Source organism: Apodemus sylvaticus, chromosome 1 (assembly GCF_947179515.1).
Source record: "Apodemus sylvaticus chromosome 1, mApoSyl1.1, whole genome shotgun sequence".
In the NCBI taxonomy this organism is placed as follows: domain Eukaryota; kingdom Metazoa; phylum Chordata; class Mammalia; order Rodentia; family Muridae; genus Apodemus; species Apodemus sylvaticus.
Window position 1 is genome coordinate 142318194 of NC_067472.1, and position 17335 is coordinate 142335528.

General features: G+C 48.3%; 1 protein-coding gene and 1 long non-coding RNA gene across 2 annotated transcripts in view; one reads left to right on the forward strand and one right to left on the reverse strand.

Annotated features, from left to right (window-relative positions):
• Positions 1-17335, forward strand: part of Lrrk1 (leucine rich repeat kinase 1) — a 138270-nt gene that overhangs the window by 43885 nt on the left and 77050 nt on the right. The window contains 4 exon segments of the mRNA XM_052161140.1: positions 2694-2857; positions 11350-11521; positions 15136-15315; positions 16216-16364. Of these exon segments, the coding sequence (XP_052017100.1) occupies positions 2694-2857; positions 11350-11521; positions 15136-15315; positions 16216-16364 (665 nt within the window).
• On the reverse strand, positions 537-8159 carry LOC127667846 (uncharacterized). The gene is made up of 3 exons (XR_007973950.1): positions 7674-8159; positions 4077-4304; positions 537-1743 (listed from the first exon to the last, which is right to left on the reverse strand). It is a non-coding gene; the product is annotated as an uncharacterized LOC127667846 (long non-coding RNA).

Sequence of the window (17335 nt, forward strand, 5' to 3'; positions counted from 1 at the left end):
TGTGTGTGTATATGTGTGTGTCTGTGTCATATGCATTTAATGTGTAGGTGTGGTATATGTTTGTATGCCTGTACATATGTGTGTCTTATATGCATATGTTTGTATAGGTATGGTGTGTGTGTGCGCGCGCGCGTGCACGCGCGCGTGTGAACATGCGTGTGTGTGTGTGTGTGTGTGTGTGTGTGTGTGTGTGTGTGTGTGTGTGTGTGTTCACATTTGGAAGCCTGCAGTGGATGCTGAGAATCTCCCTTGATTGCTTTTCCACATTATCCGTCACATCAGGGTCTCAGTCAAACCCAGAGCTGCCTCACTGGTCTTGCTGGCTCTGGGCATCCCATCTCTGCCTTCCCAAGCCGGAAATTGCAAGAGGGCTGCCACACTTACCTAATGGGGATCCAAACTCTGATCCTCATGCTTGTCCAGCAAGCACTTTACCCACTGAGCCCTTTCCCAGGCCTGTCCACATTACTTTTTGAGGCAGGCCTCTCTCACCAGACTCAGATCTCATGGATTCAGCTGAGCTGGCTGCAGGGAGCTCTCTCTCTCCACATCCCCCAACCCTTTGGAGTGACAGACTGTGCCCACAGCTCCTGGTTCTTACTAGAGTGCTGGGGATCTGAACTCGGGGCTCCTGCTTTTGTGGGAACTGAGCATCTCCCCAGCCCTGGGACTCTGCTTATTAATTTGGTTCTGTCCTATGGAGATATTTGTCTATACTAGTATCATATTGCCTGCTTATGGGAACCTTATGGTAAGTTTGGAAATCAGGAAATATAAACTGATTCAAAATATAAAGTTTTTCAAGATTGCTTTGACTATTCTAGGTTCTTCAAGGTTTCCATACAAACTTGAGAATCTGGGGGAAAATGTCCAAGTAGGATTGTAATTGAACTGAAACTGAATCTGTGCATAAAGCCAGGGCGATTGGCATCTTCACAGTATTTGGTCTCTAATCCATGAGCATCTGAGGTCTTTCTGGTTACACAGATGTTAATTTTCTTGGCAGTGTTTTTCCTAGAGTTCAGATTTTACTCATCTTTTTGTGAAATTTATTTCTAAGCATGTGATATTTTGTGTTTTGTTGGGTAGCCAGTTTTCCCTCACTATAACAAAATACCCCCAATATAACCAACTTTAAAGAGAAAAAAGGTTATTTTAGTTCATAGTTTTGGTCCATGGCGTATCCGCTCTACTGCTTTGAGTTTGTGAGGGTTGTAAAAGCCTCAACTCACAGACTGAGAGGGAGCAGAGAGGGAATGAAAGTGACCAAGGGTCCCCAAGGCTATACCCCCAATTATGTGACGACTTCCCAGTCGGCCCACGGGCTCTGCCAGCTGCCAGGAGCGCCACTTTGCCGAGAGAGCCTTTAAGTCATGGGCTTCTGAGGATCAGCTAAGGTCCAAACTATAACCAGTGCTGTTGCAAAGAAACTTCAAAAACATTCTCCAGATGTTAGCTGCTCTTATGTGGCTCACTTCTGTGAGTCTGTGTTTTAGGGCCACCCTGCTCAGCATCTATTTAACAATATACAAAAAAGAAAGAAAAGAAAGCACCCGTGGCGTGCATTACATCACCCCTTTAGAGAGATGCAGGTGGTGGGCCGCCAGCTCCGCCTCTTACCCCAGGGACCCTCATCCTGTATGAATCTTAGCCACGAATCATAGAATTCTCACCTTATTTCTTCTGCCACTCAGTGCAGTTCAGGACCTAGCTTCTTGTCAGCTACAGCCTTTTCTGGAACATCTGTAGAGAGAACGATTTCACTTTTCCTTCCAGAGAAACATACACGTTCTTCAGAGAAACAGTTTTGGGAAGAACTTTAAAACATTTAGGGGACTTCCAAAGCCTATTTGTCAGCATCTAGGAGCTTTCAGACTTCAATATAAACCTTGTTCTGGAGTGGGACACGCACGGATGGGGGACATTGATGTCCTTCACCCGTGTCTGTCCCCCCAGTGCAGTGCTCAGCTGTGTCCAGCTGCTCCGTAAGAACCCAAGCACCGAGTTCTCTCCTCCCAAGGAGCACCAGATGCAGCTGGCCAGAGCGTCCCACCTCCCATCCTCTACCCAGGACAGGCCAGCACTCACTTACAGAGAGCAGCGACATGTCTACAGGAAGCCACAATTCAGATCATCACAATGGTAGGGTCACCAGGCATCTTAGGGACTGGGTGAATTAATCGTACACATGGCCCAAGCACGTCTAGAGTTTCAAAGGATTGCTGGAGATACTAGGGTGGGTTGTCTGTGCAAAGGCAAGGGTTACCAGCCCTAAGTCACTTGACCTTTTGAGTGCTTTTGAGAGGTGTGTAGATTCCCACACCCTGGGTCATAGCTGTTCTCTCCCTAAGAGGGGCCCAGCAGTAGATCCTTTTGACTAGACAGCCCACTCTCTCACCAGAATGCTGCCTGTCTTCTGTTGCTCAGGGCACTGGAGCAGACAAAGTTGGCTGTCCCCTGCAGCCATCGCTGAGCTGTTCTAAACTTCCCACTGTCCTAGTAAATGCCTTCCAGAATGGCTGCGGGTCCCCAGAGATATAGGAGCTTGCTGACAGGAGCATTTCAGGATTCTCTTCCTAATCCCCCCTCCCCCTGTGATGTCATGGGTAATGTATTCCTCCACTGGCACCTCCAATGACTACCCAGAGGTCACTGGCCACAGTGATACCATGTGTACATGTCTTCCCACGCAGGTGCCGAGGACATGGGCAACAAACTATCTTTACCAGGTGGCAACTCCACAGTGCAGTGCCCCGGCATAGAAGAAATCCACACTGCGTACAAGCAGAGAAACCTCTCCCGAGCCCGCGACCTGCTCAGAGAGGTTTGTGAAGAGAGCGACTCCCCCCAGGAGAAGGTAGGTGCGCTACTGCTCCAGAGTTGCTGGTGTGTGTGTGTGTGTGTGTGTGTGTGTGTGTGTGTGTGATAGAGACAGACAGACAGATACAGAGAGACAGAGACAGACAGAGGATACACTTACCTGTGTGTGCATGCAGAAGCCCAAGCTTTACCCAGGGTGTCTTTTCAATGGCTCCCTGCTTTATTTTTAACGTGTTTACTTTTACTTTTTGTTATCTTGTCTGCATAAGAAGCACTTCCCCGGGCATGCAGTACTGAAGGGAGCCAGCAGAGGGCGTCAGATCCCCTGGAATTACTGACAGTTGTGAGCTTTGATGTGGGTGTTGAGAACCAACTGAACTCAGATCCTCCGCAATGGCCGCAAGTGCTTTTAGCCACTGAGCCATCTCTCCAGCTCTTCCACCATACTTTTTGGTTCAGGGTCGCTCACTAAACCCGGAGCTTGCCACACGAGGCTGGTCAGCAAAACCCCAGGATCTTCCTGAGTCCACACCTCTAGAACTGAGGTTACAGGCATGCACCAATCAATCTGGGCTTTACATGGTTACCGGGTATCCCGAACCCAGGTCTTCATGTTTACACAGCAAGCACTTTATCCACCGAGCTCCCTGCCCCCCCCCCACGCATTTACCCACTGAGCTATCCGTCCACTGGAAAGGAGGGATAAAGTCTCCCTTTTAGCGATGAGGAGCAGGGAGGGGTAAAGTCTCACGGATCCCAGGTTGTCCCGCTGACTCACTATGCAGTCAAGGCTGACCCTGAACTTCTGATTCTCCTGCCTCCTCCTCCTCCTCCGGGATAGGGGTTGCAGGCATGTCCCTCCCTGCCAGGCTTAAGATGCTGAGGATGCTGGAGGATGCCTGGTGCCTTCCAGACTAGTGCTGGACCTGCTGGACCACATCCCCGGCTTGCGGGTCACCTTCTCATTGCCAGAGACTTCACAGGACTCCAGGGTTCATTCGGAAACACCTCAATTTGCACTTGAGCACGTGGAGTGTACCTTTCCAGAGGTTTCTTCAGCGGCACGACCTATCTCCTTCCGCGTCAGGCCTTGCAGGGTTGTGAATGGGCTCCCTTAACTGTAAAGAGCCAAACACCCTCTGCAGATTGTGTCTACTGATTTCATACTTTCTTCCATTATATAACAGCAGCATGTGCTCAGAAAATTTTGGGAAAATGTTAGCAAAGGTAAAAAAAAGAGCAGAAGCTAAGCATACCCGTAACGAGCCAGGACGCTGCCGCCTCGTTGACTTGGTGCGCTTGTTCTAACCTGGCTGCTCTGGGGAATGTTGTCACTTCTGATAATATATGATGAATTATGTAGGTAATGTAAATACAGATCATTGTTTTGCGTATACTCCTTGTTTGCTCCTATGATATGCAGAATTCTCTGCAGGACTGTAAACTCATTTCAGACTTCACCATTAATGGCTGCACAATATCCCCTGTGATGGAGAGAACATAATTTAAAGTCAATCCACTCCTCTTAATTGGAAACCTGGATTATTTCAAATTTCTTACCAATAATGTTGTATGGAGTTTTTCGCCTATTCGTTTTCTTATTGTAAGGGTATCCCAAATGGGAAGTGTAGGTATGCACGGTTTTGTTAGCACGTTAGTATAAAACAGTGACTTTCCTTTTGACACTTTCATACATGGTATTTAAAGTTGTATGACATATACCAAACCATTTGCTAAAAAGCAAATCCAAAACAACCCTCCTGCAGCAGCTCAGATGGGGTAAGAATGGAATGTTACCATGGAGACCCTTCATCAATACTTTGTTTGCATCACTTTGGTTGGCATAGGCTTAATCTGTCTACATTTAATTGAATATTAGAAATGATTCTATTTTTAAATCTCTGGCCTATTCTCAGAGACAGAGATTGGGAGACAATGGGCACTGTGAGGAGGACATTTGATATCACTCCAGTTATGAATTCTCAGGGCCACACCTATGTGTGCGAGATGGCCCAACTGTTGGGTCCACAAGATGATGTAATCCCCAGTGTCCCCTGGCCGTAGGATGCTATGAAGAATTCTCAAAGCATCAGATAACATCTCAACACAATTCGGAAAGCTCTCCAATACAGTCTCAGTAAATAAGCCAGTAACTTCTGCTTCTATTAAGAAGAAGGAATGGGTGCAGGCATGCGGAAGAAAGTCATGCACGCAGGCAAAACGCTAGTACATATAAAACATAAAAACCATTCAAACTAAAGAGAAGCTGGAACTGGTGTGCTTTCCAACATTCCCCCCTCTGCAGCTGAGAACCCTGCCACGGACATTTTCAAGTGAGAGAGCAAAACCCCGCTAGTGAGGTCAGGGCTGGGGGCAAAGGTGGCGCTGCATCTCTGGGGTCCCTCTCACCTTTTTTTGCATCCCTGACTAAACACGAATAAGCTGGCAGCCCACAACAAACTGACGTGGACAAAGAAGCATGAAGGAAATCCAGAGGACCAGGCAAGGGCAGCGTGAAAGACAGGGGGTCTATAGGCAACGCCCAGCCACTCCACAGTGTGCCTGCAGCCCTTCCCACCTCGCTCCAGCCAAGGCCAGGTGGAGAGGCTGTAAACCAGCCAGGCTGGAAAAGCTGCCCCAGCCATCCCAGAAGGCTGCTGGGAGCTAGGGTGCTAATCAGCACTCGGGCACTAGGTGGTAATATAACAACCATTCCCCCAACACACACACACACACACACACACACACACACATACACATACACACACACACATACACACACACATACACACACATACACACACACATACACATATACACACACATACACACACACATACACACACACACACACTGCTGCCACTGGAGACCTAAGGAGCATGAAAGACCTACCCAACAGGATCCAGGAGTCCGTTCCCCTGGTCCTGTCTACTTCTGAGTAGTTCCTGTTTGCCCAGCCCACCCAGGAGTGATTAATCCACACCACTGTTCACCCACCAGAGTTAACAGCGTCCAAGCCCAGGACTTAAATAAAATCCTGATCCTAAAAATACATTTCCACTAAATACCAGATCCTAGTGAACACACTTTCCTCAGGAAAGAGAAAAATATCACTCAGTGAGAACAGGACAGCCACAGACGTCCGCAGCCAGATGAGTCAGATGTTTGGAAGCCCAGACCAGACTTCTAAGACAGAGAGCAAACATGAGCGTGCTTAAGGCAAAAGTAAACAGCGGGCGTCTCCAAAGAAGGAGTGTCACCAAGGAGTGAGGGGGAATGAAGTGGAAATGTTAGAATCGCTAAACTCCAATAGCTGAAGGTTTCTTTTGTAGACAGACTCAAGTCCAGAATAGAGAAGACAGAGGAAAGAATCTGCACCTTGATAGTTGGAGGAGGGAAGGGGAGAGGAAGAGGGAAGGGAAAGAGGAACAGATAGGAAGAAGAAATGGGGGCAGGGGAGAGGGAAAAGAAGGGGGAGGGATGTGAAGAAGGAGGGGAAAGAGGGAGAGAGATGAAGAGGGGAGAGGGAGAGGAAAGGGGGAGGAGAGAGGAGGAGGAAAGGAGAGATGGGGAGGGAGAGAGGAAGAAAGGAAAGGGAGAGGGAGAGATGGGAAGAGGGAGGAGGGGAAGAGGGAGGAGGGAAGCGGTAGAGCAGAAATGGGGAGAGGGAATGAGGAAGGAGCAAGAGATTGAAAGTAAAGAGAGCCTCAGAGGGAGGTGAGAATTTTAGCTGAGCCCATGCTATCAGAGTCCAGAAGGAGTGGAAGGAAACACAGTGGAACAGAAAACTCTCCCAACGTGGAGAAAACAGAGCCAGCAGAGTGGAGAAGTTAGAGGGTCGCCAACAGGAGCAGAGTCGGTGACCAGTGCTGCACATCATACTCAAGCCGCAGGAAAACAGAACAGACAAAATGATTGAAAGCTCCAGAGAGAGACAGAGAGGGAGACAGAAACAGAGAGATGTTTCCTTAGGGGGAAACAATTCCAATGACATTGTCAGACACCAGGGACCCAGGGGAAGTGACACAGAGCACTAAAGAAGGGAAGGGGTCAACCTAGAACCCCATAGCCTGGAGAATACCCTTCAAGAAGGAAGAGAAAATAAATATGGTCTGGAACGATGGAGGAGAAGAGAGAACAAATATCTGGAAGGTGTCCCGAATGGAGCAGCTAACCCAGAAAATGACGAAATGAGGGTGGCTGGGATAAACAGGAACCTGGGAAGAACAAAGCACCAACACACAAAACAGGTCATTACTTCATTCTTTGTCCCTCAAGTTGTATTTGACAATTGGAGCAAACGAACCATCGCTTAACACAGCTCTTAATGTAGAGAGAGGGGATCTTTAAAAATAAGGCAATTATCTAATAAAGGTAAAATTCCAATGCTATCTAAACCGATTTTAAAAATTACTGAAAATAGTATTTTATCAGCCTATTTTGGTTGGTTACATATCTATCATGCAATACCTGAAGCAACCATTTACAAAACTGCATATAACTGGATATGGTGGGGCATGCCTTTAATCTCAGCATTTGGGGAAAGGCAGCAGATCTACAAAGAGGTATACACAGAGATTTCCAGACCAACCAAGCATACATAGTGAGTCAGTGTCTACAAATAAACAAACATTAAAACTATTCACAGAGCTATATAAAAAACCTGTATAACCCAATAAAAATGAAATTCAAAATAAATCAAGCTGAGAGTAAACAAAAGCAAACAAAATTACATGGCAGACTTAAATTTAACATCTAAATAATTCTATTAAATAGAAATGATTTAAATCCATGAGCTTAGTTCCAGAGTTTTACAGGTAGAATTTTAAAAAAGAGTAAGAAATGGATATTACCTGTGAGAAACTCACTTTAAATCCAATGGTGTGTGCATTAAATACAATGTGAGTATACATGCATGTGCATATGTGTGTGAGTGTGTGCATGTGTGAAAGTGTCTATGTGTGAGTGTGTTCTTGTTATACGCAGTAGAGCATCGTAGCAGTGAAGGCACGGGGAAGCAAAGCTGTTTTCCTCAGGGAATCCAGGAAGAGAGAGCAGGGAGTCAGAGTGGCACAGTGACTGGAAGCACTAGTCAACGGCATGTCCTCGGTGACCTCTGACCTCTGACTAGGCACCGCCGCCCACAGTCTGTTCCACTAGGACCAAGTATATCATCCACAGCATGACAGAAGTATAGATTAGTGGCTGGCAGGGTGGGGTGGCGGAGTGTCTCTGCTAAGAGGCAGCAGGAGGCAGATCTCTTGGCAAAGCAGTCATATATGGCCTGAATCTGCTCTAGGGATGCACAGTGTCCTGACATATCACAGGTTCTGAGACCATGAACAGTTATGAAAAATGTCTCCCCCAGGGTAAACTGGGTGATGGATCTTCTCTGTTCTATTTTGTCACTTCTGTAATCTCGAATTATTTCACAGTAAAAAAAAAAGTTGTTTGTTTTTTTAAAAGAACAATATAATGCCACTTTGTAATGTTTGCAAACTAGTTAAAATGAATCAGTTCATGATTTTTGCAGTCAGGGTAGCAGGTCTTCCTGGCGAGTCAGAGACCAGTTGGGGACACGTGGGAGCATCTTTGTTTCTGGTTATGATGACAAATTCAAGTTATCTTAGAAGGACAATCTAAGATGGGAGAAGGGTTTTCTGTCTGCTTGCTTTCGGGTCTGTGCTTCCTCCAGCCTCTGCCCACTGCCAACTGGCACCGAGGCTTTCCGAGCGGCATAGCAGAGAAGGCTCAGGGACGCAATGCTGCTCACCCTGAGGCGGACAGGAAGAAGACAGGAAGAAAGGAGCGAGGAGGGGCCCAGTGGGGCAGCCACAAGTGTCAAGGGCGTGACCTCTTTTCTCCAAGTAGGGCATCTGTCTGGGTATCCAGGCACACGGGAGAGGAGGTAGCAGTTCATGAAACAGCATGATTTTGCTTTCCCTGCAGATGTATCATACACCCGGTAAAAAGACAAAGATGAAGGTCAGAGAAAGGGCCAGTCGGTGAAGTGCTCCCTGTGTGAGCATGAACGCCTGACTTTAGATCCTCAACACCCACATAAGAGCGAGGTGTGGGGACTAGGCCTGCAACCCCAGAGCTGGAGATGGGGACAGAGACAGGTGGGTCCCAGGGACTCACTGGCCTGCCTGTCTGGGGAAATAGGGAGCTCTGGGTTCGGTGAGAGAACTTGTCTCAAAAGGTAAGTTGGAAAGCGATAGAGGAAAATGCTTGCAGTCTTGAGCCTCTATCCAAGCACACACCAGCATTCACCTCCAAAGAAGCTGTGTGCATACGCGCACACACACACATACACACACACACACACACAGATGAAAAGCACACTTGTGCTTGTATGGCATTCCTGTGAGTGTGCGTGGATAAATATGCCATAGAAGGCCATGCACAAGCTTCCTTTACAGAGGGAGGTGAGGGCGTAGGAGGAGGCTGGCCTTTTATTTTATACTCAAATACTTGAGAGCCACCGGGCTGTCTCCTGCCTTCCCTGTCTTCTGGGTCCCTCCTGGCTGTGGCTGGCTGTGACATCACCCATCACCTGCCGAGAATGGGGCTTTTAGGCCTGTGATGGACAGGAGTCTAGACAGCTCTTAGTCCTGGAAGTCAGCTAATCAATCACTTGTGGCTTTTCTCGGTAATACAAGTGCTTTCCAGGAATGGCTGGGCTTTCTGGGTCCCACCTGGCCAGGGTAATGGTGGTTTTTTGTTTTCTAGCTACATTTCAGCAAGTCCAGTCCCCTCAGTTGTCAGACACACCATCTGCTCCTCCAAGGGTTCCAGCCTACCCAGCAGGTCTTGGGTGAAGTGCATAGAATGTGGATCAGTGCTGCAGATCTGGGGTAGCTCTGTTGATCGTGTAGCTCCTAACTGAGGGACACAGGTTCAGATGCCCAGCACGGAAATAGAGCCCTTGCATGGCCATACTGAGGACACCACATGACTGTACAAATGAAGTACTCTGTGCAGCATCCACGCATGGACAGAGCGTGGTGAACATCCACTCCTCTCCCCAGAGCCTCACTCACGGCCTCTTCCTACCCATCCTGCTCTGACATACTTGCTGGAGATGATTGCTTTCTGGACTGTTCTGTTGGTTATTTTACACACACACACACACACACACACCCGCACACACCAGGATGAGCTTACCTACAAATTCAGAAAGGCCAGTAGTCGTCCCTGACATTCTCTGTGCTCTTCGAACATACGGGGCTTCCACAAACGTGCACAGAAGCACCGACTGACTCGTTCCTGCCTGGTTTCCCACTCGCCTCCTTCAGCATGCTCAGGCTTGCAATCATGGGGAGCAGCCATTTGCAGGAGGCACTGAGATCTCAGCCGTGTATCCCCACACACGTGCTGATCCTTGGGTGGACGCAGGTCTGTGAGCCGCTAGGCTGCCTATCTGTCACCGACTTCTGAGACCAGTGTCCGTCCCACCACTCTCTTCCCCGCAACTCAAATCAAGAACTCTGCTGATGTTTCTTTGTCCCTGGATTCTGGCGTATGGAACCCTATCATCAATCAAATACATGTATCGATAACCTGCAGGGCGGTGTTTTAGGGTTTCTATTGCTGTGATGAAATGCAATGGCCGTGGAACTCTTAGAAAGGAAAGCATTTAGCTGGGACTTGCTTACAGCTTCTGAACTTTAGCCCATTTTCCTCTTGGTGGGGAACATGGCGGTATACAGCCAGACAAGGTGCTGGAGTCGTTGAGAGTTCCACATCCAGATCCATAGGCAACAGGAAGAGAACAGATGAGATGCTGGAACTAGTTTGGACTTCTAAAACTTCAAAGCCCAACCCCAATGACAAACTTCTTCCAACAAGGCCATGCCTACTCCAGCAAGGCCACTCCCACTCCAGCAAGGCCACGCCTACTCTAATGAGGCCACACCTACTCCAATGAGGCCACACCTTTTTTGTTGTTGTTTTGTTTTTGTCTTTCAAGCCAGGCTTCTCTTATAGCCCTGGCTGTCCTGGAACTCACTCTGTAGACCAGGCTGGCCTCGAACTCAGAAATCCGCCTGCCTCTGCCTCCCAGAGTGCTGGGATTACAGGTGTGAGTCACCACTGCCTGGCTACCTTTAGGCTTTCTAATGGTGAAGGAATAGCATGCATTCAGGACAGTCACCCCTAGGACTGCAATCATGCAATCATCTCTGTGATGCACCAACCACAGCTCTGGGTGCGGTGTTGTTAAGCTGTGGTGTCCTGGGCTAGATAGGCCTGGTACATTGCACCTGCTGTTTTCAACCTATGGGTTTATAGCCCAGTATAGGTCAGAAAGCATACCTATATATACTAAAGTCATTGTTTCCACATGTAATAATGCAGAGGTCTTGAGGGGCTGTTTTTTGATTTTGTTCTAAGTGTGTAAAGTTGAGTGTGGTACAGCCACACAGGTTGGTGGTGTCATCTGCAGTAGAGCCACAGTCTCGTCAGAGACTCAGGGAAACATGTGACTTACAGAGCTGGCCTCACAGAATCCTCTCCCCCTTTGACCAGGGCCAGCTGCTTAGCATCTCAGCAGCCCACGGAGATCTGGAGACTGTGCGGTTCCTGCTCGCCGAGAAGCACGTGGAGCTGCCGCCGGAGCCCACCGATGACAACCCAGCTGTGGTGGCCGCGCATTTTGGACACGCTGACGTAGTACATGAATTGCTAGAGTCCTTACCAGGTAAACCTCTGTGTGTGTCAGCTCCGTGACCACTCTCCTTTATACCTTTGCCTTTTCGGAAATATAATTGGAACCTCAGGCATTCTTAGGTAATCTTTTCAGATGGGTTTCTCTCACCTAGCAATACGCATCAAAGGTTACTCTGTGTCTTTTCATCACTGAGTGACTTGTTCTTTTTAATGGATAAATAATACTCCATTGAATGGATATGCCATGGTATGATGCATTGATAATTCAATTCTGGTGAACTCAAGGTGTTCTACTCTCTTACAACTTCCTTGTAGCATTGGCTCAGCCATAAGGGACAAGGGTCAAAAGCCTTACTGTAACTAGAGGTTGAGGTGCTCTTGGAATGAAATTTAGGTGTTGGACCTTTGATGTCAAGGCTATGTGCTGAAGAAGAAGCCACACGTGGTTTAATATTCTATAATTGATACCTCGAATTTCTTTTATAATTTTAAAACCAACAGCCCTGTGGTTTCTGTGCTGGGTCACACATCATGGAGTGGCCCTGGGTGGGTGTGTCTGTGTGCATTGAGATAGACCTGTACTCAGTCGTCTTCCCAGACAGTGCTCCACCTGTGTGCCTGAAGCCAGAAGGACTTGATGGACAGGAACCAGCAGGGTTGTAACGTTCTTAAGAGGCAAACTGGAAACCAGGTGATAGTGTTGCATGCCTTTAATCCCGGCACTCAGAAGGCACAGAGGCGGGTGAGCCTCTGACCAGGAGGCTAGCCTGGTCTATAGAGTGAGTTCCAGGACAGCCAAGGCTATACACTGAGAAACCCTGTCTTAAAAAAAACGAAAAGATAAAATAAAGCAGAATAATGAACTGAGACATAGGAAGGCAGGAAGGAGCTGGAGGATGGCTGTCGACAAGGAGTGGCAGCCAGCTGCCTCAGCACCTCATCTTCAAGGAGTGGCAGCCAGCTGCCTCAGCACCTCTATCAGGTACTCTCCTGTTGCTGTGATTAGATACTGTTACCAAGGCAACAGTTTGATTGGGCTTATAGTTCCAGGGGGTTAGAGTCTATGACACAGAGGCACAGAGGTAGGCTGCAGGAACATCTCGGTGCTCACATCTTGGCCTGCAAGCAGGAGGCAGAGAACACGCTGGAAATGGCTTGAGAAGCCCAACCCCTAGTGACACACCTCCTCTGAGAAAGCCACACCTCCTAATCCTCCCTGAACAGTTCCACCAGCTGGGGACCAAGCATTCAAATACATGAGTTTACGGGGTCCATTCTCATTCCTACCGCCACAGCACCTGCCTCTCATTTATTAAACATTTGCCAAGTGCCCTGAGAACCTTCAAGGCTTGGGAGACGTGGGAAAGTTTTCAAAAGGCAGGCTGAACCCTTTGGTAGCTCCTGAGCAGGAGGGGGACAACTGTGTGCACTGAAATTGGCCTGAGGCACAGAGGTCTGGAAGAATGTGAAGTGAACTTAGCAATAATAAAACAATCCAAGGCATGTATGACCTGGTGACCTGGTGACCTGGTGACCTGGTGGCCTGCCCCTGCAAGCCAGAGGCTGCTCCTGGGGCTTCTAAGGCTTGCCCCACCTCTAGGCAAGTGCTGAGAATTGAAGGGTTTGAGAGCAATGTCCTGGATTTCACAGGAGAGGCCTATGTAGGCCAAACGGTGTGCACTGGTAATTCCCAGATAACATGGGCATGGTCAGAAGAACTTGGCACCAGAAGACAAACAAGAACAAGAAGGCCATGGGAAGGGAGCTGGGGAGGGATCCTGTGACAGCACACTGTGAGGTCTCTGAGTCTGAGAGACTACTCTTTGCTTTTAGACCATCCTAGATTTTGTTTGTTTCTTTTTAATGTGTAAGTGTTTTGCCTCTGTGTTTATGAGTGAACCACGTGTGTACCTGGCACACATGGAAGCCAGAAGAGGCTGCCAGATGGCCAGGAACTGGGGTTACAGACAGTTATAAGCTGCCATTTGGATGCTGGAAACCAAACCCTCTACAAGAACAGCTGTGGTTCTTAACCACTGAGCTGTCTCTCCAGCCCCCAGACTAGGATGTAAGCCTTCACTTCCTGCAGATCCACCGTGGGGCCCGCAGCATATCTAATCTGTCTGAGCTCCGGGCTGGTCTTTTTTTGTTGTTTTTTGGGGTTTTTTTTTTGGTTTTTGGTTTTTTGGTTTTTTGGATTTGGTTTTTTTCGAGACAGGGTTTCTCTGTATAGCCCTGGCTGTCCTGGAACTCTCTCTGTAGACCAGGCTGGCCTCGAACTCAGAAATCCGCCTGCCTCTGCCTCCCAGTGTACTGGGATTACAGGTGTGCGCCACCACCGCCTGGCTGGGCTGGTCTTAAAACAGTGGTCCTGCATGCTAACTTGGACACCTCCCCGCTGAAGTTAGCGCTGAAGTTGGGCGTCCTCTATCACCATGTCTTCCCTGTAGAAAAGCAGGACCAAGGTTTTCACCCACAATCACCACAATCACCAGTTCAGTCTGGAGCTGGAGACAGACCTTCGCTCCACAAGGCTCCAGCCAGGCGTTGTGCCGGGACCCTCACTGGTGGATCCCAACTCCATCCATCCATCCTTCCCTACTCCCTGTCAGTCCTTCCTCTGGTCCTGGAGGAGGTCACCCTCTTACAGCTGGTGACATGTTAGTCTTGAAGCACTTTGTAGCTGTGGAAATGACATGACGACATGATGCTTTGGGGCTATGACAGAAGATGAGGTCATTTCCATGGCAACTGCATCCGAAAGATTTTACACTAGTTTGAACTCGAAGATACTGTAATACTCCAGCCTTGTTACATTCAATGTGTTCTGTGTCATTTTTGTCTCCTGAAATTAAGTGGCGGGGGATGGGGGGAGGCTCTTTCAGGAAGTCACTTTAGACTCTTTAGGCAGCATAGGTAGATCTATTTCCTTTGTCAAAGCTTTATATTAAAGTATTATTTATGAAAGTTATACATACGTGTGTTACAGGTAATTCGGAAGTATAGACTGCTATAAACACTCCAGTGGTGTGAGGACACATTCCATAATTAATGAGGAGTTACTGGTTCAGGAATTTGACTCACAGTACACAATATAATGCGAGGATTAAACTCAGAGGGGAGGGTTTTATACCCATTTTACTGTTGGGTAAACTGAGGCTTTTTGAAAGATAACCAAATTTTACAAAATGGCATTTAAGGTAGTTTGATCCTAATTTATGTCTCTCTGAAGTCCTTCTCTTATGTGTAATGTGATTCTAGGGCTACAATCAGAGGGAGGGGGGAAGCCATCTAGAAAAATTGCAGCAACTGTGGCTTGTCTTTTGTCTTTTGTTTGTTCTTGTTTTGTCCCGGTCTTCTACTCACTACACAGGCATTTTTTCCTTCGTCAGGGTCACACTGTAGGCACCTTTGTCATTCAGACCTTCCTGGCTTATGAGCAGGTTGGTCGGTGATAATATGGAGAAGTGCCGGGTATGACTATGGGGCGGGACTCCAGAGAACACAATCCACTTGCTTCCTCTAAGCAAGCGTAACTTTCACTTATGCCTAGAAGGCCTGCACTTTATTCAAGGCCAAGGAAGATGGGCGTGAGCAGCAGGCAGCAGGACTCTAAGCCTTTTCCTCTGTCCTCTCCCCCTCCAGGGCCCTGTACCCCCCAGCGGCTGCTGAACTGGATGCTGGCCCTGGCTTGCCAGCAGGGGCACCTGGAGGTCGTGAAGCTGCTGGTCCTGACTCACGGGGCCGACCCGGAGAACTACGCCGTCAGGAAGAACGAGTTCCCCGTCATTGTGCGGCTGCCCCTCTATGCGGCCATCAAGGCAGGTGGGTCCCACACAATCAACCCTGCCCTGCAAAGGTCCCAGGTTCCAGTGTGGGACTCTGCTTCACCCCCACCGCTAAGTCTCCAGTGGCCTGTGAAAGGACCTTCCGCAACTCCTTCCTTTCTCCTGTGTGTGTGTGTGGGGGGGGGTGTGCACATGTGTGCAGCTGCATGCACACTCGTGTATGGAAGGCTAGAAGTCAACCTCAGCTGCCATTCCTTAGGACAGAGAGATGGCATATCTCAGTTTTTCCTGGAGAGTCCCTCAGTTGGCGGGCTCTCTACCCCCAGGATTCTCTTCCTTTCCTCTCCCTGCTTCTGAGATTACAATCTTATTCCATCATGCTCAGTATCTTTTTAAAAATAACTTACTTTTATTTTATGAGCTTTGACTGGTATTTTCCCTGCATGTGTGTCTATGTGAGGGTGCCGGATCCCCTAGAACTGGAGTTACAGGCAGTTGTAAGTTGCGATGTGGGTGTTAGAAATTGAACCCAGGTCCCCTGAAAGAGCAGCTAGTGCCCCTAACAGCTGCATCCATCTCTCCAGCCCCTCAGTATCTTTTTTGTGTGAGTTCTGAGACTGAAACATGGCTTCACAACTCAGCAGGCACTTCACTGATGTGGCCATCCCCTAGCCCGGTCCTTAGTGTCTTTGTCAAAATGGCTGCTCCTCCCTACTTGTCCCCCACTGGGTGGCAGGGACCCGCTGTGGCAAGTGTGACCTCGTGTGTAGCACTCCAAGATCAAAGTCCCATAAACCCTCTCTGCCAGGAATTGGCTGCATCGGGGAAGTGACCTGGGGCCTGCTCGCTAAGCACCAACACGCCCTGCCCTGCCCCCAAGTAGAAACGACCCCGGGACATCTGGATGCCCTGAGCTCTCTGTGCTTTGTCCCATCAGGGAATGAAGACATCGCCATATTCCTGCTTCGGCACGGTGCCCATTTCTGCTCCTACATCCTCCTGGATAGTCCTGACCCAAGCAAACATCTGCTCAGGAAGTACTTCATCGAAGCCAGTGCCCTGCCCAGCAGCTATCCCGGGAAAATCGTGAGTGCCCGGAGGGTCTGAAACGCAGCTTTGGATGGGGCTTTCTTTGACACATTTACAAAACCAGTTAAGCGGGTCAGTGTAAAGGAAATTTAAATTTTCCCTTACACTAATACTTTATGCTATGCTGGTAGGGTGTATTTTTAAGAGGTGAAAACACTGGTGGGGCATGGACAGGGGTGGCATAATGAAATGTATGAATCTGCTACCACTTCTTGAGGTAAGTAATCTACTGAGCTAGGAAGCATCTGTTCATACATTTCCACAAGGAAAGCTGGGAGAACCAAGACAGGGAGCTGGGCATGACAGTGCAGGCCTGTGATCCCAGCAACTGGGGCACAGAGGAGTGGCAGGTCAGAAGTGCAGTCTCACCCTTAACTCACAGAGAGCCCAGAGCCAGCCTGAGATGCATGGGGTCCTGTCTAAAAACAAGAAGACAAACAAAAATGTATACTATTTACATTGGCTTTTTAAAACATCTGTCAACATTGCTGCAACTCATTCTTCCAAATATGTGCTCTGGGGCAAGGTAGTCTCAGCAATTCTCTTGTGGATGTGCACTTGGTTTTGCTAAGGATTCTGGGACTTGCCTCTGGTTCTGCAGCCTTAGTTACTAGAATGCGGATGCATCTGTTAGTCCCCAGTCTGAGGTCCTGAAGCAGGCTGCTCTGTAATCACTGAAGCTGCAGCAGCAGCAAGAGCAGTAGCGGCTGAGCCTCTCTGGCCTACACCTGCCCCAGCACTAGACTCTCTACCCAGAACCGTCTCATTTTCCCCAGCCTGTCTAGGGAGCAAAGCTATCAAGTGTTTTCATTTCCATGTTTTATTAATAGTACTATTAAATTTTCTCACATGTTCATAAAGTATTTACATCCCTGTAACGTGAGCTGCCTACTGTTTGTCGGTTGTTTCTCTGAAGCATTAGCTTTTCTTTTTCACGTTGGAAATCTCTTGCGTGTTAGAGGTGTGGA